The 27996-nt window shown below is 46.0% G+C and overlaps 1 protein-coding gene across 2 annotated transcripts in view; it reads left to right on the forward strand.

Annotated features, from left to right (window-relative positions):
• LOC120372182 overlaps positions 1 to 27996 on the forward strand; it is a 56987-nt gene that overhangs the window by 4820 nt on the left and 24171 nt on the right. Inside the window, exon 2 of one of the 2 annotated variants that reach the window (XM_039489057.1) lies at positions 8036 to 8163. The exons of the other annotated variant lie outside the window; for it this stretch is intronic. Coding sequence (XP_039344991.1) covers positions 8036 to 8163 — 128 coding nt within the window. The remainder of the gene's footprint in view (positions 1 to 8035; positions 8164 to 27996) is intronic. 2 annotated transcript variants of the gene reach the window in all.

Consider the following 27996-nt stretch of genomic DNA (forward strand, 5'->3'; position numbering starts at 1 on the left):
ACCCGTGCGGCCCAATCCTGCAGGCAAACCTTGTCTTGACCAAATTTCTCAAACACGACTAGGGATTTGGGGTACCTCTGTTTCTGGGTACCAAATGGGAGAGACTGTGAAGGAGAATGTTCTGAACACCCACACTCTGAAAACCAAGCTTCTTCAGCCAGGCACACAGAACCTATTTGAAAATGACGGCTCTTGACTTTAATGTCTGGCCTCCCAGCAGAGGGAGTGTGAATGGGGCTTCATGTCAATAAATCTGGTTATTTCATTCTGCAAACATTGTGGCGAAATGAATGTAATGTTCCTTTGTCCATAAATATAGCAACATGATTAATTATAAGGTGTTAAAACAACAAACCACCTCTATACACAGAATAGGTCAATACCAAGATATACAATTAATCATTACATACCCCTACGGCTGAGTAACCATTTGGAACAATTAGTAACAAACTCATTTGCGCTTTAAGGAATATTTTATTCCCCAATACTTTTTTCCTTAGGATTTTTTCTCAGATCCCTTCAAGACTTTTTAAGATAAACCATGAAGACAATCATACCGGAGTCTAACTCAATGAGTATACCATCCGGCCCAGAGAAAATAAATGCCTTCTTTCCTTTTAAATAATAATAATAGTAATTTAAAGCACCACCACCACCAGCAGCACTTTTTCCTTTTTGCCATGAAGAAAAGGTATGTACAACCCTTATAGAAAGCCTATGACACTCCAAGATAGCATAGTCACTACTCAGGGACCATCTGCAGAAGCTGGACTCTGCTAGAGAGAGTGTCCCTAGAGATGTAACTGTCCATTTGACATGCGTGTACTTGTTTACAATCAGCAGATAAAATGATGTTTCCAGACAGTAGTTTTACATTACTAATATCTTGTCAAAAGCCCGGAAGGGTGGGTCTGCTGTTTTGTCCAAGAGCGTGTGTCAGACAGGGAACAACCACAGCGTATTGACACAGCAGAGCCCCAGGCTATGACACCACCAGAACAAGTGGACTGGCTGCCTCCTGCCAGCAGCAGTGCTGATGTTCCAGGGGAGGCGACAGGTCCAAGCGACGGCACAGGGCACCTCCGAGACGTAGCGAACCTTGGTAACACATTTAGTCAGTGGGTTGTTATACGTCTCTGTAACTGTGTGGTATAGTAAAGGGGGTGGGGAGCCCGCTATTAAGTTTTGCTGTAGAAGGGAAGATGTGGTGTTGCGGATGGTGCCGATAAGGGCTGAGCTCCCCAGGCAGAGCACCTGAGCAGGATGCAGTGAAGCCCTTGCTGCTGCTGTGCACAGCCAGCTGCAACCAGACACAGACTAAGGCAGAGCTCCTGCAAGCACCGAGTGATCACCGAATTCCACCGCTCTCCTTCCCCAGCGGCTCTGATACCAGCCTGAACTCCCTCTGCAGACTCCCTACTCCCTAAAGGCTTCCTGGCCCATCCCAGATCCCCCTCCATTTCCCCACATGCCCTTCCTTTGCCTCACACTATCTGCTTTGGGAAAACCCCCGTGTATAATGCCCTGCATAATTCTCAGCTAAAAAAATATTGCACAAACCAGGCACCTCCCAGGCACTGCTGACTGTAGCACAGAGGTGCTGCTTTTTTGTTTGGGATGCATGATGCATGTTTTCTCCTACCTGGCGTGTGATTGAGGAAGATGTTCTGTTTACACAACTGGCACAGGGTTAGTCATGAAGACACATAACCAGGTTTACCCTTCCAACCTACTTCAGCAAATCAAGTTTACAGAAAACCCTTGTCCACGAGCAGGATTCCACGTCAGAGCATAGAAATCAAACATTAGTAAGTAATTCAACCTGTAAATGCCAAGTCACTGAAAAAGATCAAGCAATGAAACATGCAAAGAGGCAGCTAATATTAGCCTTCTGCAAAAGCACTTGACATGCCTGTAAATAACTGGAAAATGACACTTGCCAAAATCCTGCTGTGGTGCCCAGCACTGGGCATATATCAGAGCGATTGAGACAAGGTTTCACCTGCAGTCCCAGGAAGAGGCAAACCCCAGCACATGAACCAGACATTACGCAAGTCACTATGGGATGGCTTGATGCTTTAAGTGACAGCCTGGGGCCTAGCCGCATTTCTTGCCCTGCTTGCTGTATGCCCCGTCTCCCTTCTCGATCGTACTTAGCCACCTTTGTAAAGTGCTTTGTGGTTGTGACACAGGGACCCTTCGTGCCAACTGGCAGAGGGCACAAGGGAGCACAGGGTTTCACAGGGACCCCGGGTCAGATATCTGCATAGTAGTTCACCAGATGCTGGCGTCTGAGGTCTCTACTGAGAGCCAGTAGCCCACTGGTCATCAGAACCATTGTGATATGTGCGTGCTGATGATATTGAAGGAAGATGTATCCATACTATACTACCTGCTTAAGGTTTAGGAGTGAAGGCAGGTCACCGGGAGGCGACATGCCTCAGAATTGTTCCTGGCAGGCAGGAGGTAACTGACACTTATTCCCTGTCTGGCCATTTGTGCATTGTGCATTGTATGCCTCACAATGTGTGCCTATTTACACACTGAGCCAGTGTGGACTGAGAGATTGCGAAATCTACCTCAGAGGAAATTTACAGGAATAAGCAAACAGCAGAGGGTGTCCTGCTGATGAATAAAGACAAAGGATTGGCATTGTGGAGTGCAAAGGGACATACCGGTCCTTCACTGAGGAGGAAAACTAACAGCTGAGATGGGGGTGGGTGGGTGCACAGCCGGCCTGTGAAGTGCTGCAGGGATTTTGGGAGATTTAGGGACAAGAGGTGAGAGTATCCTGGTAATTAAGTCTGGGTTCCAGAATGCATGTGAACCATTTGTTTCCAATACTTCTACTTGCTACTACTTGAATATCTGTGTTTTGTTAAATAAACGTATCCTGGTTTTCACTCGGAAGGTATGTAGGTGCTGTGTGTCCAGTGGAGCACTGATCTGGGGTGGGACTGGCACGCCGAGGTGTCCTGCTTCTTTGGCAGCAGCGGGTCAGTGAACACAGAGCATGGCGTGGAACAGGGGCAAGGCACTCCCGGGAGATGCTTGGAGGGCCTGGGAGTTGATGTGTCCTCGTCACTAAACTGTGGAGTGGCAGAGAGGCCTAGACCTGGAAGGCAGTGCTTGTATTGCCCATGGCCGGTGATGTCTGGGAGCTGACCTCTCCTGGCAGGCTCAGACAAAGCTTCCTCGGGCTAAGGGCCTGTGGAGCGAGGGGCCTCACAGCCCTGGGCACCCACAGGAGGCGTCACAGAGATCTGTGGGTCTGAGATGCTGTATAAGAGCAAAATTATATTGTCACTGATCTTTGGTGGGCAGGAGATTTCCAGATGGATTTTACCAGTGGCCCATCCTGCTTGACGGGGGAAGGCCTTGGCGACACAGCTCACAACAAGGCACCAGGTTTCTTTCCCTGCTAACTCCTGATCGAATTTGGGTTAATATTGCTTTGAATTTGCCGAGTCAGGATTTTGGGGGGTGTGGGGGGCTTATCCATAACTTTGTATTATCATCTTGTAATCTGGGTATCACTGCAGGATTTTTCTTTGTGCTTTTACAGAAGCACACAAATCAATATTGCAGTAACCAGCTAAGCAGTACAGCTCAATCAGATCTGATGCCATCCGAGTCAGAATTGTAAACACAGAGACATGATTCCCCATGCAGTGAGCAAAGAGAGCAGGCCCTGGCATGCAGCAGAGCAGATGGCACTGCTAGCAAGTCCATTCGAACGGCCCCATCTCCCCAGTCAGGACAAAATTCCCACCGACCTCACCAGAAGCCAGATTTGGCTGCATGGACGTAGTTTAACCTCCATGCAATTTCAGCACAGATAGACCACCAGTTTCAGAACTGCTCAAGCATATCCTGCTTATAAGCTACATCATTCCTGAAGTCAGATCCCATTTGATTCAAAGATACTGGAAATCGGGTGTGAGCCAAGGACGCTTTATTGTTGCTTTATTCCTGGTTCTAATTAACATTTTCATGCTAGAAAAGTATTTGAAACCTCAGTGGAGGTTATGATTGTTTGGAAGCATCTTATTTTCTTTTTTTTTCTTTAATTGGATACTTTAATTATAGCTTCAAAACAAATGAGTCACTCTGAATGGCTAAACCAGAAATCTTTTCTTACCTGCCTTTAAAGATTCAAACTAGAAAACGAGTAAGCGAGAGAACACAAGTGCTGGAAATTTCTTGCAGTTCTGCCCTTGGCAGCTGCTTGCCGTCTACCCTGGTGTGGGAGGGTAGCAGTTCAGGCATGGGGTTGGCTACTGGATATGCATCTGGTCCCAATGCCACAGAAATGTGCAGGCTTCCATACCAGCAAATCTCATAGGAGAATGTGCTTGTGGTTTGACTTCCACTGGTGGCCATAAACTAAGAGCTAAATTGTGCAGCTTTTGAAAAACCTCGGACAATGGACCCAGTGCAGTTCTTGCAGATTACAGGATATACTCTCAGCACTAACTGGAGGACTACTTCCCTTTGGGGCCACAAAGCATGGTAGTAAGACACTGTCAGTTCTAAATAGACGTTAATCCTGCTGCTGCTGCTGGTGTGTTTTGCTTTCTGTTCTCCACCAGTCACTGCCAGATCTGGGCTTGTGTGCAAACGGCAAGGGATCAGAAAGGTCTCAGCTCTGGGTCTGCAGGTACTGTGCACAGAGCTGGCCAAGAGGTGAAATTTTCTTCCCGTCGGAAACATCAATATTTGGCCATTAATTTCCATTCTGAATCAGAAAGGTTGACACTAAAATGTTGACATTTTTTAGTCAAAACTAAATGATTTGACTTGTTGAAACAAAAAAAAGTCAGTGTGTCAAGATGTCAACTTGAAGTGAAAATTTTGTTTCAGTTGGCACAAGCAGGAAATCAGAAAATGTCATCAAAATCAATATTTTTTCATCTAATTTTTCAATTTTGACAAACACATTTTTCAATGGGAAAACTATTCAAGTAACAAGTTTTGACCTGATCTACTCCAGAGTATGAGAGAGGGCAGCTATTAACAATTTCTGTTTATTGGTCATTTCTGATATTACAGCATTGCACAGGTTACTGTGATGATGAAGACGAATTTAAAAATTATGATCATGAATTTCATTTTATTAGATCCAGAGACTATTTTTATTTAGTACTGTACTCACCTGGGTCTCTCCAGTGCCAAAATTGCTATGAGCATAAGTTTTAAATTATCAACGTGTCTTAAATTGCAGCATGAGACTTATCCTTGTGATTCATCAATACTTCTACAAATCTAAAACTTTCGATGTATTTTACTTGATCTGTGCCCTGCCTGATCTGAATCTTCTCTGCATTTGATTTTTGTTTGATCCTTTATTGTTCAAAACTCACTCTCTCTTTGTTCATGTTTCTTAAATAAAAACTTCAAAACAAAGCCAGCAGTGCTAGCCACAACTGGTACCGCATACAAAGACAAAAAGAAAACAGCCAAACCTTCCATGCCCTCGGACACACACTCACACTCAGTCTCATATTCTCTAGTGCTTGGTCCAGTTCAGTTTTCAACGACACAAGCGATGGTGTTTCCATACCCCTTCTATTTGGAGAGAGTCCCACTTCTAAGGATCTGAGCTTCTGCTCCCAATGAAGACAGCAGCACAAGTCACATGGATATCACTGGCAAAGGGACCAGGCCTTGGCTGGTTTCCTTTGCAGTTATTTTTCCTGATACCGAGGATTAGCTTTCCTGTGTTCAGTTCCATACAGTTACTCCTGGTCCTGCCCCTTGTAATACCCGAAGCAATGTTTACTCCCCTGGTCAGGAGCCATCTCCAGCCTTAATGGGGGAATGGGATATTTTTCTACATTTAAAGTTACCTTTGTAAATAAAGGGTAAAGGCTTTGTAATAACGACAATTACTGCAGAAGGTCGTTATTTTGTCCTGTTAAGAATCATGACCTCATCAGGGCAAGGCTGTAGTTTCGTTTCATGGAGATGAAAGAGAAATCTTCTCTTCTAGCTCACACTGCGTATAGTGCGTTACTTAATCACTTTAATAAGGATATGCTGGCAGGCCTAAGTAGCCTAAGGTCAGCCTTTGGTGGGTGCATTTTTCTTGAAGAGGAAGTACAGTAGAACCTCAACGTTACGAACCCCTCGGGAATGGGGGTCGTTCGTAACACTGAACAAAACATTATGGTTGTTCTTTCAAAAGTTTACAGTTGAACATTGGCTTACTACAGCTTTGAAACTTTACTAGGCAGAGAAAAAAATGCTGCTTTTAGCCACCTTAATTTAAATGAAACAAGCACAGAAACAGTTTCCTTACCCTGTCAAATCTGTAAAAAAAAAAGTTCCCCTTATTTTTTTAGTAGTTTACATTTAATACAGTACTGTTCTGTACAGTATGTGTCCTTTTTGGGGGGTAGGGAGGTGGTCTCTGTTGCCTGATTGTGTACTTCCAGTTCCAAATGAGGTGTGTGGTTGACTGGTCAGTTTGTAACTCTGGTGTTCGTAACTCTGAGGTTCTATTGTAAAAAGGAATGTTATCGAGTGAGGTCAGTGACTGAGTACAATGCTGAGGCTTAGATATGGTTGAACTTGTTTTGCTTAAGTCCAACTCCAGGCATCTGAAAAGTTGACTAAGATTCAAATATTATTGAGTTTGCATTCCACTTAGTAGAGACTAAGCAAACACTTCCACAAGTCAAAATGTAAAGCAAATATTTGACAATGGTGTGAACGTTTTGAAGAATGGATGTATTTTTGTCAGGCACTTTCTTTCAAAACACAACCCACAACAATTTTTTTAATAGTTCCCTATTTCGTGTTACAATACTGAAGAAAGCCTCCACCTCTGAAATCCAGAGGAATAAGCTGAGAGGAGGGGAAAATTGTGATTTATTTTGTAACACAATTTCTGATTGAGCTTTAATTATGATTTGAGGCATAAAAGTATACAAGTAACCTACCTTCCTTGCCGGGCTGGAAAGTTCAGTCCTATTGGGCAAATCACCATGAAGGTAAGAGCATTGGGGAAATCCTCTCATTGTCTTCTATTGGCCCAGGATTTCAATGATTCTTGTGTGTCCCTCTCCCTTGCACCTTCTCTCTCTTCATGCAAGACAGAAACCCTTCAGAAAATCCTGTGTGTTGACTAATGCAATGAGTATCTAGCCTGTAGGAGATTTCCTTAATTAGAATCTGATTCCATTAACATATAACTAATCCACAGTAACTAATTTGACCCATTCTGCCTGGGAGTTTGAGGATTTCAGTCCATGTCCAAAACAATACCAAATGCAGGAAAGCCTGAAACTCAAATGGTTTGGAATAAAAAAAATTAGCAACATTGCCGTGCTCTTATAGGCTTTTTGCGATTCAGACACTTTGTGGATTGTATTCCTAGCACTGGAGAACCGATACAACTGGGCCACTGTATCATAATAAATTATGTCATTCTCGACATAATAAAACCAGCTCTGTGAGTGGTGGTAGCTATGTCTGTGAGGAGTGTTTCCTGCAGACATAAGCTCTCATGCTCACAGGGTTTTTTTTTCACATCCCTGGGCAATAAAAGTTTTGCCAACATAAGTGCTAGTATAGACATGGCCTTAGTTGGGTCTCTTTATTACAGCTGCATATGCAGGGACTGAAAAATTTACCAGGTACCCACTAGCCAGAAGCAATATTAAAGAGAGAGGTTCAATAGAGGGACCCCAAGGTTGGATGCTGATGGGAATCCCAATTCCAACCCCAACTGCTGGGGGAAAAGGCTCCATTTGTCAGTCCAGGTGTTTGTCAATATGGAATAGTCCTTTAGGATTTAATAGAAAGCAATAATCTCCCCATAACTTTTCCAAACTGTTAAAAATGTAATAGAGGATCTGATCCCTGCTCTATGGTCTACACAGGCTGATTCTAAAACCCTATGGAGCAGAGCTCTCTCTCTCTCTCTCTCTCTCTCTCTCTCTGTGCAATCCTATAGGATTCTAGGATAATTTCTTTAAAACCCGATTGGATTTTGTCGTGCTTCATTGTTACTCACTTTTTATCGTAACAGTGCCCAAAGTCCCCACTGTGCTGTGCGCCAGAGGAGCCTCTGGGAAGAGACAGTCCCTGCCCCGAAGAGTTTACAGTCAAGAGATTAAAGGCAGACAGATGGATCCGACACACAAGCCGGGCGATGGGGTGAGGGTAGGCACGCAGCAAGATAGTTCTGAGCCTTTTAACATGTTTGTATTATTTGTGCCACAAAATCCAGCATTGCAAGGTGGGGGAGAAGCTCTGGGGACGAGGGGGGGAGAGGGAGGGACAGTTCCAGTCAGAGGGAGGTGTGACTAAAGACCGAGGGAAAGCAAGGGGAGGAAAGTGGAACGGGGTACTGGAGAGGAGGGCTGGGGAATGAAGAGCACCAGGGCACAGAGCTCCATGCTAGCAGAGCCTGGCACGTGGAGATTCAGGAACGGAAGAATCGCTGACCTGGACCTGCCAGCTTGGGTGGTGTCACGGCTGCACGATGAAATGTTTGCCCAACACTGACTCGAGTCCTGGCAGCAATGAAGGAGCCCCAATGGGCAAAGCTAGCATCAGACAGTAACTCTCCTAGGGCACCAAAACCCTCCTGCCTAATACAAGCTCCATTGCCATGTTCCTGTTGTGTTTCTCTGTACTGAGCACAGGTCTCTTGTACACTGGGGTCGTGCTACTGACACTGAATTTGGGAGCATCACCCCAACCCAGAGAGCAGAACAAACCTCCATCCAAACCCTCTCTGGAAGCGCCGTGAAATCGGCTTCCTGGTTCTTTCTTTACATCTTACTGGTAACATCACCCACATGGTCTGGTCACAGGCCAGGGAAATAGAAAGTTCTGAGCCTGGCTCCCTCTACAGACTCACTCTGTGTCTTTCATCAAGTTGCTCTTCCTCTTTCTGCTCCACCACCGCTGAAATGGGGACATTACTATAAGGATGATGATTGTTCAATTAGGTGCTGGCGGCGTACACTGTGCTATTTAGAACGAAGAGAAATATGCAGGCCCTGCCCTGAAGAGACCTCACAGATGAGCTGTGAGTATTCATGAGCCAACCGCTACTCTCATTCTGTCGGATGTAAATCCAGAGTAACACCATTGGCTTGGATGGCGCTGTCCTGGATTTCCAGCAGTGTAATTGAGAGCAGCAGCTGGCCCAGTGTTTCCAAAGGGTTTGAAGCATCATGTAAGTGCCGAGCAGTATTCCTTCTGCTTCTGGCACGAGTTGTCAAACACCACAAGAAAGGATATTCCTACAAGCCGCAGGAAACGGGCTGTCCTCACAAGAACCGTAGCCCAATTTTGCACTTAAGGGGGTGAAGATAAGGTCTGTGGATGAGCATCCAAACTTTGGGTGCTGATCGGAATCAAACCCCCCTAATCTCTTTAGGTTCCCCCAACCACTCACAGTAATTCATCACCATGGATTCAGTGGCAATGTTCCAAACACGACACTTGCCACACTGAATGAATGAGACAAGAGGTTTCATTATTGAGAAGACATTTCTTCGGGTCTGTCTACACTGCATTGTAAACCTGGGTCTCTGGGACCTGGGCTTATGGACTTGCTGGTTCCAAGCCTGCGCTTGAGCATCCTCACTGCATTGTAAATCTGGGTTTATAATTGCTGGACCCAGGGCTGACAGCCATGCTAGTGCATCCATACTGTGCTATGAAGACCTTTTGCCTCGGATCTGTGACTTGACCTGTGTCCACACTGCAAAATGGCAGAGCTTGCACTCAAGTCACAGCAGAACCTGGGCTCTGACCCATACTGTTTACAGGTGCCTGGGACCCGGCTCCTGAGCACTTGCAGTCCCGAGTCAACCTGATATGTGTGGATGGAAGGCGGGGCTGGGGCTCAAACCTGGGCCAGAGCCCAGGCTTAGTGCGCAGTGTAGAAATACCCTGTATGTTCGTAACAAGTCATCCACGATAATGCAGAAAACTATAAAGCTTTGATTTAAATGTTATTAAATATAGCGCCATTAGTACGAAGAAAGCTACTCCAGCACTCTCTTTCACAGCTTGGGAGGTAGCTAGGTCTGACAACCTGGAAATAAATTGTCTATGCAAGTATTTTAAACTATAGCTTGTTTAAAGAATGATTATCTCAAACAGCAACATACACACACATACAAAAGAGAGTGATATCAACAGGTGTAAAATCAACAAGAACTGACCTGCAGTGCTCTGGAGCAGGAAGCTTTAAAGGCTGCCAAGTTTATCTACAGTGAGGTTAATTCTTTCTCTTGACCTCCCTGATCTTCATCCTCAGTGTTTTTCAATCCCTGGGTATAGAACTGCCGTGGATGGAGCCCTGTTGATCCTGGAGAGACGGTAACACAATGAGAACCAAGCAGCAGGTGCCTACAGTGTTTGAGGGGAGGGGGCCCCTCTGCATTTCTGCCATCTCTAATTTCAACACTATAAAACCCAAAACCTGAAGCACAAACTAAGGCCTGGCCCTGCACTGAGCTCTGTGTGAGCAGACCCTTAAACACAGGAATAGCTCAGTGCAGTGCTGGGGTCTAGAACTCCAGGATGTCTGCCTGGTGGGGCACAACTCAACTCATTGCTGGCTTGAACGGCTGGGACTTTCCTCGGCCACTTTGCAGTTCGACGTGCACTCAAGTCCATACCCAGCTACATTGCTGTTCTCCCAACTTTGCTTTTAGCTTTTCATTTTGGCATTTTAATTTAGTTTTTGGCAATAGGGGAAAGAAGTTTATGTTTTCACATGGTTTTCCTTTTAAAATATGCTCCTGACTTCTTACCAAATAGAAATCACTCAGAGACGCTCTAGATCTGAACTCAGAAACACTGGGGAAGCCAACACATGGTATTTTATGATTTATTTTATTGTTAATGCTGCCGTGGAGATTTTTTTTTCTTGGCCATGTTTATTTCTGAGCTCTTGAAAAGAATCAGAGGGGTAATGAGAAAGTTAGTCAAGCCAGGACACTGTATCTGTGATCTCGTTGATGGAGCACAGCTTTTCTACACTGCAAGCTAAATTCCAACTCCTTAAAGTCCTTCTGAAGGCACATGGCTGCTGGAACTAATTGGTTTATTAAGGTTGTTTAGTGCACATTGAAACAATCATTATTGCCTAGCCAAATAACTAGAGGCCACTCTATGCTGTTTGCCCTTTAAAGTAACAAAGAAAACTTCCAAACGAACTTTGTAGGTTGGGTCGGATTCTTCTCTCATTAACTTCCCAGGCCCACTCCACTGTCACTCACACCTGTGAGAGTTTGCACAAAATCTATTGAAGCCAACAGAGTCACTGCACATTGAATTTGGCTCATTGACTTCAGGGGAGTTATCCCTCATTTACAACTGTGCATACGTGAATGAGGCACACCGTCTGTTGCCAACGTGGGACATTTATTACATAGACACATTACACCTCTCCCTGTCTTTGAATTCAGTGTGACAGCTTGAACTTCTGTCCTTAGTGAGAATCTGTGACCCATAAACAGGTAAAAACTCCACAGAATAAAATGCAACAACGGACTAGCTCAGCAGAATCACAGCAGTCTTCGGAGCACATTTAGCATGCGTGTCGCATGGCTCCCACACACCCTGCTATGGCTGCATGACCCAAAAGAGGAGAGGTTAAAGTCATCCTACCCATGTGGCCAACTGCACTGGAACTGCTGCCAGATTCAATTCTGGGAGAGGGCAGGCAGCAGTACTGAAACAAAACGGCTGAACCTTGCCTTGTGCTCAAAGCTTGCCAGTCTGAGGATCTGGTGAGCCATGGAAGGGGAGCAAAGACCCAGGAGTAGGGGGCTCCCTTTTAGGAAGTTTTACCTAAGAAACCAACAACAGAAGCTTCCCAGATGATTTCAACTGCCTTTCTGTAATGGGGACCTCAGGCTTTAGGATAATCACTGACACCTTGAAATGCACCAGAACCAAATTCTCAAGCCACTACAGAAGCAGCTGTGTTCAATGGTTCTGAAAATGGCATGGAAAAGCCTTGTTCCTTCTGGCTGTGGTTTTGGCTTCAAAACAACTAATACGGCCTAATCCCTAATCAAGGCTTTACTTTAACAAATGTAAATTCTCCCCTCTAATCACACCTCCCATCTTGCAGGGTAAAAACAGATGTGTAGCTTTAAGGATGAGAGAGAAAGAGCTGTGGTTTCACTTTAAAATGAAACTTCATCCTTACTGAACATTTACAGCAAGGTGCTGAGGGGCGGGATGGGGTCTACAGCATATGGCGTCTTCGCACCGTGATTTGCAAAAAGTCTCCAGCAGGGCCAATGTCCAGGCAGTCTGATGAACTAGCAGCTTAGACCTGGGCTGTGGGTCACTATCTCCAGGCTATTTCCGATGAAAACATTGTTAGCTGGGCCATTTCCTGAACAGGATGAGTCCCCCGTGTCAGCTCTCCATGGCTGAAATGGAGCTGGCGACCCTGCAGCAGTATCAGCGTGGCTGGGGTGCTGCTCTGTGACAGGCTGCAATGCTCTGTTTATGGCAAGATTTTTAAAACGCCAACAGCTCCGATTGATTTTTTAAAGGCTTGTGAGTAAATCACACTTAATAGCTGTCAGAGCCAACCCCTGTCCTTGATTTAGCCCCAACTCTGACATCCAAAGATCACATGACCACAGCTTCTCACTGGGAGCTCATGTTCAGCTGATTATCCACCACCACTCCCAAGTCTCGTTCAGAGTCCCTGCTTCCCAGGACAGAGCCCCCCATCCTGTAAGCAGGGCGGACATTCTCTGCTCCCAGATGTAGAACTTCACAGCTGGCTGTATTGAAACCCATTTGTTATGGAAAGTTGAGGAGAATTCGGGCAGCCAGGGGATGAAGATAAAGGGACTTTGCCACTGCTGAGGGAGGGAGAGGTTGGCAGTTACAAGGGGCGAAGTTAGAAGGTCAGAAGAAGAATTTTCAAAGCTGAGGAGAAGGGGAGCTTGGCCTTTCCATGGAGGGGATGTGGGAGAGGCGGGAGCTGCCCAAACGGGGGGTTTCAGTCTACAGCACTCTCGGGGTAGGTCTTCACTACCAGCCGGATCGGTGGGCAGCGATCGATCCAGCGGGGATCGATTTATTGCACCTAGTCTAGACATGATAAATCGACCCCCAAGCGCTCTCCCATCAACTCCTGTACTCCAGCGCCCCCAGAGGTGCATGCGGAGTCAACGGGGGAGCGGCAGCAGTCGACTCACCGCAGAGAAGATACCGCGGTGAGTAGGTCTAAGTACATCGACTTCAGCTACGTTATTCACGTACCAGAAGTTGCGTAAGTTAGATCCAACCCCCCACCCCACCCCAAGTGTAGACCAGGCCTCAGTTTAGAACCATTTGTTTTTCTGAAAGTAGGAATTCACCAGTGTAGTAACGTTCTGACCTTGTATTAATGGAAATTATCTAAGGGCTAGGCAACTGTGAACATAATGTTCAAAACAGACCACTTAGCACTGGTCAGAGGATTCGGATTTTATCACGCCCAGGAAAACACATCCGGAGTTTCCCAACAGCTGTTTTTTCCACTGTGGATGATGAAACAACTACAGTACTACTGCTCTAAAGTCACATGACCATATCCAGAGTGGTCACAGACAGCATGTCCTAGAGAAAATGAGGAACCAATCGTGTTTCTCCCATAAGTGAGTCTCTCTCTCCCTGGCAGCTTCACGTGGGGCCACACCCCAAATGATGTTGTCAGGGATAAGAGCAGAGATTATTGAATAATGTTTCCCTGCTGCCAAACTGAAACCACAGAGCTGAGAGTTCTTCTTGCTTCGCACTGTCCTTTGGGGAAAACTTTAGTACTTTATTACCTCTCTGCTTGCATATGCATTAGCTCACCGCAGTGCTTTGATATGCTCTTCACCACTGGCATTGCAAACATGCACCTACTGCTCAATACAAATGATTTATTTAACAAACAGATAACCAAACCATGGCCTGCCCAAGTTATCCAGCTGATTCTAGCATTAGTGATAGACAGAAATAAATGGAACCCATGGGTGGAAACTGAGTGCATCGGCAGCACTGCGGCACTGTCCCTGTGCAGGTTAGAGCCAGCTGTCAGGCAGACTTAAGGGTGGCCACACGGCGTACTGGACTGAGGAGGGGACTCCAAACCGAAACTGCCTGAGTTTTCATCATGGCTTTTCCCTGACTCACGCCACATTCCTGGTGCTCCCTACACTCCCAGGGAAGTCAGTGGGAGTTGAGGGTGTGAGTGGAATGCAGGATTGTGGCCCTGAGCAAGTCACTTAAACTTTCTCTGTCTCGGTTTCCTCATCTATAAAATGGGGCTAGCAACCCTTTGTCACATTACTCCTCACAACACCCCTCTGAGGTATGAGGTTAATTCTTGTACAGCACTTTGAAGATACAAAGTGATTCATGCTATTGTTAATGCACAGCCCCAGAAACTTCAGCCCGTCCATCAATGGGAGACGTTCAGTACCGACAACGATGACTTGGTGCCCTGAACGGACACGCATTTGGGTGCATACATTTTCCCATCCTGCTCAGCTGATGTCCCTCAAGACAGTTCCGGAGAGACCGTCTCCCCACAGTCCCAGGTCTCTGTGCTCATTCAGTCCTCCCCACCGTGTGGTACTAGCAAGGAGAGTTTGGGACTCTTGCCTTCTCCATAACAATCCCCTCCATCCAAGACTTCGGCCTTCAGACTGCGCAGTTGGTCTCGTGCTCCAATAGCCACGGGAGCAAAAACCACTCTCGCCCATCTGGGGCTGGCCAGGAGACCGCACTTGCTCCTCTCCCATGCCGGCCCAGCCAGGATGACCCACACTCGCACAGCCTCTGGGGTGCGCTTTGGCAGTTCTCCTTGGCTGGGAATGAAGAGGCTCCTGCGGGTTCCGAATGCAGCAGCCCGGTTGTTCAGTAACCTGTCAGCCTGATTCTTGCACTGTCTCCTCGGGGAACTTCAAGCACATCAAGGCGTCTGCCCCTATTTGCAAAGCCTTGCGTGGTGTTGCTCCCTCCCTCTTTCTCTATCCACCAAAACTTCCCACGGCAGCGATGTCGCAGAGGCACAACAAAACTGCTGATTAACAGGAAGAGGCGGGTGACTGTGGCAGACAAAGGTTTCAGAGGAGCCAGCCCAAGACTGCTGAACTGACTCACCGCCAGGGAGAGGAAAACCACCTCCAAGCAAAGCAGCGCTGGAATTTTTCTACAAAACGCTTTTTCACTGGAAAATGCTGATTTGACAAAACCAAACCAGTTTGTGGGAATGTCCTGGGTTCGCCAAGACTTTCCTCAGGAAAAGTTTCTCAGACTCAGGCTGGACTTTTGGGTCAGGGAGAGCGCCCCAGACCAGCCAAGCACCTGGTGGTGAGGGCTCTCACTTGGGATACAAACAGCCAGACTGGGTCAGGTCCATCCAGCCCAGTGTCCTGTCTGCCGACAGTGGCCAATGCCAGGTGCCCCAGAGGGAATGAACAGAACAGGGAATCACCCAGTGACCCATCCCCTGTCGCCCACTCCCAGCCTCTGGCAAACAGAGACTAAGGATGCGGCAGTCCTGGCTCCAAGTCCGTGGTGTGGCTGATTTGGAGTCAGGACTGGACCTCAGGCCTCCCACAGAAGTGCCTGACCATGGCGTTGTTGGCTATTCTGGGGCATGCTCTCACACACACAGCACAGAACGTCTACAGGTCACAGGCTCATCCTGAGGAAGAACGGGAAACACTTCCAAACTCTCAGAGAGAGTCGCAGGATGGGGAAAACATTCCCCTTCCAGCTCCTCCCACATTCAAAGCTAAATGCAGCAGCCACCTTTTCAGTCAGGTTCCCCTCCACAACTGCTAATCCAGGGGTTCTCAGACTGGGGGTCAGGACCCCGCAGGGGGTCACGAGGTTATTACATGGGGGGTTGCGAGCTGTCAGCCTCCACCCCAAACCCCTCTTTACCTCCAGCATTTGTAATGGTGTTTAATATGTTAAAAAGTGGTTTTAATTTATAGGGGGTGGTCATACACAGAGGCTTGCTGTGTGAAAGGGGTCAACCAGTACAAAAGTTTGAGAACCACTGCACTAAGCCCACTCCGCCCCCTCCTAGTGGCAGAGAAGGAGAGAGCGCATTGGCATTGTTCTGTACATGCTGGAGGCTTGCAGAAAACAGAGTGATAGAAGGACCTGGGTCAATGGCTGCATACCCAGAGTCAAGTCAGTGTCACACAGGTAAAATGCTCTGTAGCACAGCCCCTGGGAAAAGCTTGGCCATGACATGAGGAAGTGACCCATTATCTTTTTAAGACTTGTTTGTGTTGGAGTGAGTTCCAGGATGATCCATACTGGGCACATGGAAGAACATTTACAGAGTTCTTTGAAAACGAACGATCTGTATCAGCACAGGTCTCTGTATCAATAAAAAGTAGTTAAATATTGGCATTCATAGCCCATCCAAGTCTCTGACAAAACTACTGCACTTTACCGCATCAGCCAGGGGTTTGAAAAATACCAAAAAACCAAAGAAACAAGACCCAGGAAAGATGCCACCAGCTGTCAGAAACCAAGACAGACCTGTATTTGTGCAGAAGGCTCATACTTCAAAAAGGAATGAGGGGGCTTTTGTGGGGAGGTGCCTTTCAGAGCATGGGAAATGCGATGTAAAATCAGACCTGGGCACTGATGTCTACAAGATTTAAGACTTTTCTTGGAATTCCTGCCTCGCTGCAATTGTAATGATGCAGAGATACTTTTGTAAAGGTGAAATTGTTATTCCGAATACAGCTGAGATTTCATTATAGGAACATTTTGTTCAAGTGTGATTGTTTTTAAAGGCCAGTTTGATACTGGAGGCTAAAGAGACTGACAGCTTCAAATGGACTAAGCCCCACCCTTCCCATTACAAGAAACGACTTTTTATTGTTATTTCAAATACCCTCCAGAGTGATAAATTCGCAGCCTTCCAGAGCAAGAGCTGGAACAGGACGTAAACGAGCAGGGAGGCAGTGCGGTCTCAAGCCCCAAATCTTCATACCTGAACCCCCAATTTTGCCCACGGGAAATGGTGCCGTTTGAGGGCACACAGCACTTGCTTTGCATTCCCCAGTCATGTGGCTGGGAACCACATGCCAACAACTCTCGCCAGACAAACCCGGCCCACCCTCGAGAAGCTGCTCTCCGTGTCATAGGAACTAAACCCCAGGATCCGAACGGCCCTGCAATGGAAAACAACAAACTGTTCAGCGACGGCAGCCTCAGCACTTTCCAAAGACCATGACGCCCGGTCCTTCGGACACTTGTCTAGGTCAGGCCAGGGAAGGAAAGTGGAATTTGTGAGCCAGTAACTGGTGAAAGGAACAGGGCCAGCCTCTGATCCCAGTCAGAGCAGAGTAAAATGAGGAGTAACTCCACTGAAATCAGATGAGAATCAGGCCCAGAGGTTGTGACAAAGGGATTTGGAAAGCGGGTGGCTAGCGAGTGGTTAGTTCTTGCAATGTGAGAGGAGAGGGCCTGGTAAAACGCAGACACTAGGAATGCTGCTATTGTCTCTTACTGACCTCCACTGATCACAGTCAACAGCAGAGGAACAAGGCTGGCGAGCAGCGACCCATTTCTACATCGGAGCTCTCTTTATCTGAACCAGCAAAAATCTGGTGGCCTGTTACGCAAATGGATGGCACAGAACATTCCAGGACCGGGAGCTTGGCTGAAATGGGGGATATTTTTTATTCTTATTTGATCTTTATTATTTCTTCAGGCTTAGAAAATGACAGTATTATTGCTACTGGGGAATTTCAGAGTTTATCAGAGCAGCTCGGGGGGGAGGGGACACTTTAATTCCTGCGTTTGAAGGAATAATGGATGTTTAGTAATTGCACAAGGCCAGAAATCCCTGGAGGAATGCGCAGGCAAGAGTTGGCTCCTTCTTAAAGATGGGGAAGCTGCCAGGAAGTCCCGCCAGGTGATTCATTTTGAATGAAGGAATTGTTTTGCTTCAGATAAACTGGGAAACAGGTTTTGCCAAAGGTAGAGCAGGGATGCACGGCCCACTGCCTCTTCAGGATTGTGCTTGTTTTAGAGAAAGCTCGCTCTCCCTGCTTTGCTCAGCCCAGCAGCCCAAAGGCTCCCGGGACAGGAAGTGCTCGTTACTGTGAGCACACGCTCAGATGATGTATTGCTTTACAACATTCTTCTTACACTGGGATATCACTGAGCCGAGGCTGGAGGGAGCCATGAAAGGGACTTGAACCCAATCTCTGCTTGCCTTTAATAATGGTGAAGGAAAAATGAAACCCACGCCCAGTAGGTCATCCCTGGCAGAGACCATCTCTTTTAACCAGAACGTTTAGGGACAAGTTTGTGATAGCCTGGCTCACGCTGAATAGCATCTTACTGCACGTTCCGTTCCCACGGACCCCACATAATATAGAATTCAGTGAGACTCCGCATGGGGGCGGGGGAAGTGCTACACAACACCTGGCAGAGGGTCAGAGCCTCGCCCTCACAATAGACTGCCTAGCACATTTTTTCAGCCAGTTAAGCCTATATTAAGTCGGGCATGAAACTGATCAGCCGTGTGTCCCTCTGTGCTAACATCACAAGGGCCATCCCATCTGGGTAAGAGCGTTGACTCCAGCATCCGGCTCAGAAATGTCAGTTATTACAGACAGAGTTCCCAGTCTGTACTCAATGAACTTTTAATCTTCGGGGCTGAATACAATGGGTGCAGCTTTCCTTAAGCTATGATATAAAACCGTTGTGAATCAAGTGCTAAGACTATGATAAGGCTCACCCCGTACCAAGTACAGCTTCCAGACATTCTTTATAATAGCGGATTGGAATTCTGATTGCTTCAGTTTAGAAATGCAGCTATTATAACACAATGTTATTTGGTTGTGGGGTTTTTCAACATCTGTTCCATTTAGATAATGTTTTGAAAGGGATTTGGCCATTTCAGGTGAGGCAAGAATAGATAAGAATTTACAGGAATGAAATGTGCAGTGATGTACCAGCAAAATTTTTTGCATACCCGGACTGGAAGTTAAAGCTAAAAAAATTCAGACCAAAGCTGAGGTGCCTTTTTTTAATAATGAGGGTAATAAATCATTGGAACAACTTACCAGGAGTCGTGATGGGTTCATCATCACTGGAAAATTTTAAATCAAGACTGTCTGATTTTCTAAGATATACACTCTAGTTCAATCCACAGCTATTGGATTTGAAACAGGAATTAATTCTGCGAAGTTCTTCAGCCTGTGTTACATAGGGCTCAGATTAGAAGATTGCAGTGGTCTCTTCTGGCTTTAAAAATCTATGAATCTGAGAGTCTAAAAACTGATAGTTTGATTCCCAAGGCTGAAATGTTAATCTATGTTAATGCTAATCTGCTAGAAATTGACCGATCCCCAAGCAGAGGATTAAACTCTGTCTACCTTTAATATTAGCAAAGGTCTAGGAGACATGAAGACGTTCATAAGGACATTTAGAATTTATTTTCCTAAGAGGTTACAGCTACCTGAGAATCTAGCATATAAACACACCCATTTCTTCTCGGCAGTGAAGTTAGTACCCATACAAAGATGCCAGATTCTGTTCGCACTCAACAAGATGAATATAAACCCAGTGTGAAACTGCCACAAGCATTTCCCAAACATACTGCAGATTTCACTTATGTCTAAAGTAATATTCAAATTTATGGAATTTGTCAGATTCAATCTTTAAAATAAGTTTTACTCTGAAACTTCACAACTGCCTCTTTTTACACTTTTGCAATTTCAATGGGGTTTGAAAAAAGATTTTTTAGGCTTTCAGTAAAAATGCTTCAAACACAAAGCAAAGCTGATCTCATCATTATGCTATTTTAGATGCAACCATGTCTGGTTTATGTTTTACATTACATTATTATGTCAAATTTATTTTAGGAATAAGTCTATTAGTATTCGTAGTCTAGTGAAAACAGAAGTAATAGCAGTGAAATTCTACGCCATCACTAGGCCAACACGTGTATGCTGTCTAGCTGACGTGTGCATTCATTTACCATTGTTCCAGTTCTCCATGTTTGCAGACCCTAGTAGAATGAAGTCCTGTTTCCTGCTTTGGTATCTCCACATTTTGTACCTTCTTGAACAAACCAAATAATAAAACACAGATAAAAACTTCTTTTAACTTCCTAGACTCGACCTCTAGTGAGAACAGAAAACTCTGGGTCTCTTTCTTGCCCACTAGATCCAGAAGGCCAAGGTAGGACTACCAATACAAGGCGTGGGATTCACTATGGAATCTGCTGGGAGGAAGGTTTCAGTTATACAGTGTTCTAGAAGTAACATAGGCCCAAAGTTGCACAAGAGGCCACTGATTTGGGGTGTGTCTATTTTGCGGCGCTCAGTTTGAAACACAAAGGACCTGATTTGGGAAGAGTGGAGTGTGTGCATATCCCATTGGAGCTCCAACTGGAGCACTGGGTGCTCAGCATGTTTGAGAATTGAGGGGGGGGAAGGGAACATGAAGCCTATAAGAGTTGAAGATTTTGGCCCTAGCTCTGGGCTATCATCTTGCGGTAAACTCAGAAAGCGAGCTGGGAATGTATTTATGCGTCCTTCCAGTGTGCCCATCCTTCTAGAGTTGGGTCGTGTAATTTTGCCAGATGATGATAACTGGATAGAACTGGATTGAAGGACATGATGTTGCACATTTTAGCATGTGATGGTGACAATTTCTGTTGTAACAATTATGAAGCTTTAACTTTTTGACTCTCAATGTCCACTGTCATTAACTATTGTCTGACACACCACCACCCCCCGACCCCGGTGAAGTTAAAGCTTCATAATTGTTAAAACACAAATTGTCAACATCCCATGCTTAAATGTGCAACGTCAATGTCCTTCAGCCCAGCGCTAAGAAGTTTTCAGGCAGCATTGCTCTCTCTTTGCCTGGCTGTACATTTTGATGATTATTGATGGACTTTTTTGTTGGTGGTGACTCAAGTTCCCTGTAAGCTGCACGGCCACGGGGCAGCCTATTTAGTGCCGCGCAGGCGCTCGAGGGACCCGCCTGGGGACCTACCACGGCTGGGGAACAGCCGGGGAAGGGGCACCCCTCCCCCAGCCCCAACCTAGCCCGACTCCCCACCTGCCATGGCCGGGGTGCCCCTCTGCCAGTCCCAAGTCTACTGCAGCCCGGCCCCAGCTGTGGTGCCGCGGTCCCAAGTGAGGCCGGAGCAGCTCAGCCCAGCCCCAGGCCCCTCCCCCAGCCCGAACCCTGCCCCGGCCCAAACATGCTGGGGCTAGGGAAGGGGCGCCTATCCTGCCATCCCAGCCCAGGAGCTGCCACAGCAGGGAGAGGCACCTCTGCGCCCCAGCCCAGGAGCTGCTGCTGCAGGGAGAGAGAGCTGGGGGGAGTCCTCTCTCCCCGCCATAGCCCCAGAGCACTCTCCTGCACCCCAAACCCCTCATCCCTGGACCCACCCCAGAGCCGACACCCCCAGCCAGAGCCCTCACCCCCACACCCTCTGCCCCAGCTCTAAGCCCCTCATTCCTGCCCCCCACAGAGCCTGCATCCCCAGCCAGAGCCCTCACACCCCTGCACCCCAACCCCCTGCCCCAGCCCTGAGGCCCCCCCCCCAACCACATGAATTTTATGATGTTCACCAATGTGGAGATCATGTGTCACAGATCACCTCCATATTGATGCATGTAACAAAATTCATTCCTCACATGGGGTGGGGGAATTAGAGGGAACACTTTTGAGTGTGCCAGGTCAAATCAATGTTTACTGACGTACACCAATAAAATCTCTTCTTTCCAAGACTAGCTATAAGGCTGTGCCAGAACTTTTAAGTCTAAAAGATGGTGGACAGGTCCATAGAACTGTCCATTTAAGTTTGCTGAAGTACCACCAGTATTGATTTAATGAGGACTGAAATTGCCATTCATTTCTGCAAATAATACTATTATTTCAAGTCAGGCTATGTTTCAATACCTTTCAATCAGCTATTTTTCTACTGCACCAGTTTGCAATGTGTGATTAGGCATGCTAGCGTGAGTTTGCCTCTTTTTTTCTTGCAATATTGTCAGTTAACAGACTGTTTCTGTACGATATCCTAGCATTTAACAGAAAATCATTGGTCACCAAAGCTTTGGGGCTGCATTCAGAGGTGTTTCCATAACAGTATAACAGCAGCAACAGTAGGGTCTTTTGCTCCCTAACTGGATTAATTGTATTGTACAGAGTAGAGATGTGGACACTAATTTCCCAAACCCATCTTGTGATTGGCCACCTGGGCCTTTGTGATAAGAACATAAGAATGGCCATACTGGGTCAGACCAGAGGTCCATCTAGCCCAGTGTCCTGTCTTCCGACAGTGGCCAATGCCAGGTGCCCCAGAGGGAGTGAACAGAACAGGGAATCATCAAGTGATCCAGCCCCTGTTGCTCATTCCCAGATTCTGGCAAACAGAGGCTAGGGACACCATCCCGGCCCATCCTGGCTAACAGCCATCGATGGACCTGTCCTCCATGAACTTATCTAGTTCTTCTTTGAACCCTGTTATAGTCTTGGCCTTCACAACATCCTCTAGCAAGTAGTTCCAGAGGTTGTGTGAATAAATACTTCCTTTTGTTTGCTTTAAACCTGCTGCCACATCCATGCACCAGCTGCCAGCAATGCACAGCTGGTGCCTCATGGCAGAAAAACAAAACTATATCCCTTGGCCCAATTATATGCAGAGAGGAAGAAGGGGTGAAGGTAAAATGATTGTGAGCTTTTCCCCTTCCCGTTAATTACCTGTTTTTCCAGGTGAGAGCTGGAAAGGCAGCCCAAGCCGGTACCCCACTCTCAGCCCAACAGCCTGGCTCCAGAGGCCAATGAGCTGGGAGAGCAGCAGCAATGAAGAGTAGCATTGAATGAGGAAGCGCCCAGGAGACATTCCCTAGTTAGCATGAAACTAAGAAGAGAGATGAAGATGATCAAACTTTTCTGACACGGAGACCTGACTGCTACAGCACAATAGAAGCTCTGGAGTTTCCTACAGATGGTTCACAGGGAAACTAAAGATGGTCAAAAATGAAGAAACTCCAGCAAAATGATTTTATGGATTTTTTTTACCTTTTTTAAAAATCAATATTTTGATTTTTTCCAAATTTTCCAACCAGAGCAAAAACAGTTGCTTTCTTGAAAAATCAATTCTCCCTCGGCACAGCATTCCTTTTGCTGAGTAAATGTATATAAAAATATTCTGATTTCATGGCAACATGCCCTCTTAAAACAACACACTAAATCAGTACGACGCGCTGTTTGCTGCTCCTGGGATGGCACCACATCTCCAGAGAGAAAGTTGGTAAAAGGAAATAATTTGCTAAGCTTTGGTTAATCACACGTGACATGGGAATCCTGGATCCTTCACTTCAGGCTGCTTTATTTTAGTACTTTTTTTTTTTTTAAACAGTGGCATGAGGCTTTGAAAACTGAAAAGAAGAAGGAAGCCAGTCTTTGTGCATTTCTAACATGCCTGTCCTTGCTGTATCTATGAACACAGCAGGGAGAAATGGGGCAAGAAACATTTCACATCCTTCCTGCATTAGATGTTTGCTTGCAGGATTATTTTACGCTGTTATGCCTTGCACCGACAAAACATTCATATTGTAAATTGGAAATTCTTTAGAGGCAGCTAGTCATCTGTAAAAGGCAGTAGACAAGTGCAGTTGGCAGCTTTGAAACATTCAAGGACTGATCCTGGCAGCAGCTGTGATGGGAAGGGTCTCGGAGTATGAACAGGGCAATATCCTTCATGTTCTGACTTTTTCTCAAGTTCACTGTGTAGTTAATTAGTACTATTTAACTGGGCCAGTGGTTATTAAAGTGCCTTTGCATTTCAGGGCAAGCTCACAGTTGCTTCACTTGTTCTGCAACCAAAAAAGAGCCCTTGAACTTTCTTAAGTATTTATTCAATAGGATTTGTGAGGCCTGGATGCAAAACCCACGCTGTTTGATTTAGTAGGCATTTCTGAGGCACATAAACATCTGGTTTTTGCATGTGGCCAAGACGACTTAGATAGTGTCTGGAAAGCTCCTTCGACAGGGCAGGTGTTGCCACTAACCAACAATAATAAGGACCATATAATTTTTCCCCCTTTACTAGCTTTCCAGGAAAGTTCAGCTCCTGGTCTCCTGCAGCAAGTTCAAGGTTGGAAACTTTCCCAGCTGTTACCATGAAGTCAGAGTGCCACTGTTCACACTTCCAAACTGCCACAGAGCATCCTGCAAAGCATCAAATCATTGCATCAGAGGAGCCCTGTCTAGCACTCCAGCCTGGCTGTCTCCTGAATCACAGCTCTCTGCCAGGTTCAGAGCTGAAGCGAAGGCTGCTGCTGACACCCTCTGGGAATTTTGTTCTTTGGCATTCTAGGGGCTGATGGAAGGATAGACTCAGCTTTGCACTATGGTGAGGAATGTAACTAAAATTAGGCGAAGGAGCCTGAGGCCTGAAGTCAATGAGAGTCTCTCCATTGGTTTCCACAAGCCCTGACTGAGGACTCTCTTTTCTGTTTGGCATGGAGCTGAGCTGGAACAAGAAGCCGCAGTCTGGGTGCTTGGGCACGTCCCCTGGGTCTCTTGCATTTAAAACCCCTGTATTGCTCCAAGGGCAGCCGGTGGTTTCTAGTCATGCCAAAGACGGATAAATATTCTCTCTCCTAGTAACCACAGAAGCTGGTTTGAGTATTGATGTTGTGGGGACCCATTCCAGTAGAACTGTGCCAAGGAAGCACTGAACTGCCAATTCCCTATTCCTAACAGGCCTGGTACCTCTGGAGGAGCAAACCCTGCTCTGCTTACTCATGCACCGAGACTATTACTGTTGTTGTTCATACAGGCCACAGGCGTGCACGGCCCTTTACGATGAAAGCAGGGAACCAGGCCTCATGTGCATGCAATCTACACCCATTTAATGCAGACAGGGCTTGGCTACGAATGCAACTTACAAATGGCCATATTTTGCTATTCTTCCTTTGCAAGGAGTCTCATTGTACTCAGTGGTGCTATGTGCAGAGTAAGGAGCTACTCGGTGTGAGTAAAGGTCATAGAATCTAGGCCACAGTGAATAGCGCTGGCATTTCATTATTCATCAACACCCGTAACTCACCTCGAAAGAGCAGCAGCGTAAAGCCAAACAGGCTCGGCATGCACCCGCTCAGCGACACAGATCTCCAGCCAGTGACACAGCCAAGGCTCCCAATGACAGTACCACAAGCACTGCAGGGGACAGGACTAAGGATCCAAAACAACACTGACAAACTGGAGAACTGGTCTGCAATCAACAAGATAAAAGTCAGTAAAGACAAGTGCCAAGTACTTCACTTAGGCAGGAAAAATCCAGTGTACAACGAGAAACCAGGGACTAACCGGCTAGGCAGTCGTACTGTCGAAAAGGCTTATTAACAAGGGTGGTATGTAAGCCATGGGGGGCCATTGTCCCGCTCTACTCAGCGCTGGCGAGGCCCCAGCTGGAGAACTGTGTCCAGTGCTGGGTCTCACGCTTTAGGAAAGATGTGGATAAATTGGAGAGAGTCCACAGGAGAGCAACAAAAGTATTAAACTGTTTAGAAACCTATGAGGAAAGGTTAAAAACCTGGGCATGTTTAGTCTTGAGAAAAGACAACTGAGCGGGGACTGATCACAGTCTTCCAATATGTTAGCGGCTGTTAGAAAGAGGACGGTGATCAATTGTTCTCCACATCCACTGAAGGTCGCACAAGAAGTAATGGGCTTAATCCGCAGCAAGGGAAATTTAGGTTAGATGTTAGGAAAAACCTTTCTAACTCTCAGGATAGTTAAGCTCTGGGCTAGGCTTCCAAGGGAGGCTGTGGAATCCCCATCATTGGAGGTTTTTAAGACCAGGTTGGACAAACCCCTGTCAGGGCTGGTCTAGGCTTACGTGGTCCTGCCTCAGCGCCGGGGCTGGGCTTGATGACCTCTTGAGTCCTTCCCACCCTATGTCTCTGTGATTCTATATTGCACAGCGTCATTCGCTATCACCTTCTCACAGACATAAGGAAACCGACCTGCAGCATGCTGCTTCATTCTTCTCTAAAAGGAACTGAGATACTGGGTCCATGTGTGTCTCTGCTGGTTGTTTCCTGCCTTCCTAACACATTGCAAAGTGCCAAGTTCCTAGGCACTTACTAAACTTGATTGTCTTGATGGACCACAGTCCTCAATGTTCTGTCAGAGCAATCAGCCGGCATTCCAAGCACTGAATTCTATACGGTGTCTTCATATTTTCACTGCATCGTTCACTGTAAGGATCTGCATTATCTGATGAAGTGAGTTTCTGAATGTCACTAGACATAAGAATTTCCATACAATAACTTTGAAATGCCATGTGTTGTGTGAAATATTTGCAATAAGTCAATGGGGCTGAGGATTTCTCTCAGACACGGGTGACCAGAGTGTGAATTGCACGTAGCAGTCAAGGCCTAAATCTAGGGTGACCAGACAGCAAGTGTGAAAAATCGGGATGAAGTGGGGGGTAATAGGAGCCTATCTAAGAAAAAGCTCCAAATATTGGGACTGTCCCTACAAAATCGGGACATCTGGTCACCCTGCCTAAATCACAGTGTAAAACACTGTAGAGGGGGAAAAAAAGTTTCCAAAGACCAGGCTTCAGTTTTGGTTAGACTCAGAGTTCAAATGATAGGTACATGCCTGCCATCTTGTGGCAAAGCGTTATAGGAACCCTGGTATTCTGTTTCAAATTGTGAATGAAAGATGCAGGCTTCTGGCAGAGGGGTGACATACTATTGATAGAGACAGGAGAGGGGCAAAATCAGTACTTGGTCCTGCTAGTGGAGGCAGGGGCTGGACTCAATGACCTTTCAGGGTCCCTTCCAGTTCTAGGAGATAGGTGTATCTCCATATATATTATAACTATATTGTAATTAATGATATTATATTACTGAAAAATCCCAGTTTCACCTCTACCAATTAGAAAAGAGAGACTTTGCATATGATGTTCTGGATAAACTCCTATTGTGAAGTGACAGAATGGAGGATATATGGGTAATGCTTTGCAACAAAGCCAAAGAACTGTGGACAACACAACGGAAGTAGAAATAATGTTTTATTTATAGGATTCCCTCCCCATCTTCATTTGCACACAGTCTATAATCTGACTAGTATGGCATCTCTCGCTTTTGTTATGCCCATTACATAAACATACAGCCCCACAATATTCAATTGCATCCTACCGTATATCCCCAATAAACCTTCCTAGGAATCTATTTCTAGTTCAGGTTTCCCATTTCTCTTTCATGTTGGGGATGTGCCATACAGTTTGGCTCACACTTCTCTGTTTTTTCTCTTTTAGCCTCAGGGAAGGTTCCCATACTGTGTCTTGTTCTCTCTCTCATGTCAGTTTGGCATCTGCATTTGATACGTAACATTTGAACTATAGCAGTTCATTTGGTTCTGGTTGATTTTCTTGTATTTACTGTAAAAAACAATCAAATGTTTGAACTTAACATTCTTAAAACAAGCCCCAGGCTGAATCTTGGCATCCCTCAGCCAGGCGTCTTTGCCTTAAAGATGCAGCTTGTAGCACTGTAAACTTTTGTTTGCTTAAACTTGTGAACTGCTGGTTGTCAGCTGGGAGGAGTGAGCTTTGTATATTCTTCTGGATCCCATTCTAAGTTGGTAGATTTAAGAGCCCCAAATTACCTCAGCGTTACTCCAATTTCATGCCAGTGTAACACTATTGAAATTAATGGAGTTGCACTGGTAACTTATACCATTAGATACAAACTTTGTCTTGGCATGTAGCATCAGATACAAATGGTGTGTCAAGCTAGAAAGCTACAGAAAGTATCACGCAGAACTGTGATCATGCCCCTTAAAAACCCCTCTCAAATTTCAAAGGGAGTGACTGAATAGGGGGTCTATGGAAACTCCTCTAAAAAGCTATAGCATTTTTTTGTAAAGTTATGCGCTTCATATAGAATTTTTAAACCACCCTACAGAATTCCTTAAATAGCCTCACCC

Source organism: Mauremys reevesii, linkage group 9 (genome assembly GCF_016161935.1).
Source record: "Mauremys reevesii isolate NIE-2019 linkage group 9, ASM1616193v1, whole genome shotgun sequence".
Taxonomy (NCBI): Eukaryota; Metazoa; Chordata; order Testudines; family Geoemydidae; genus Mauremys; species Mauremys reevesii.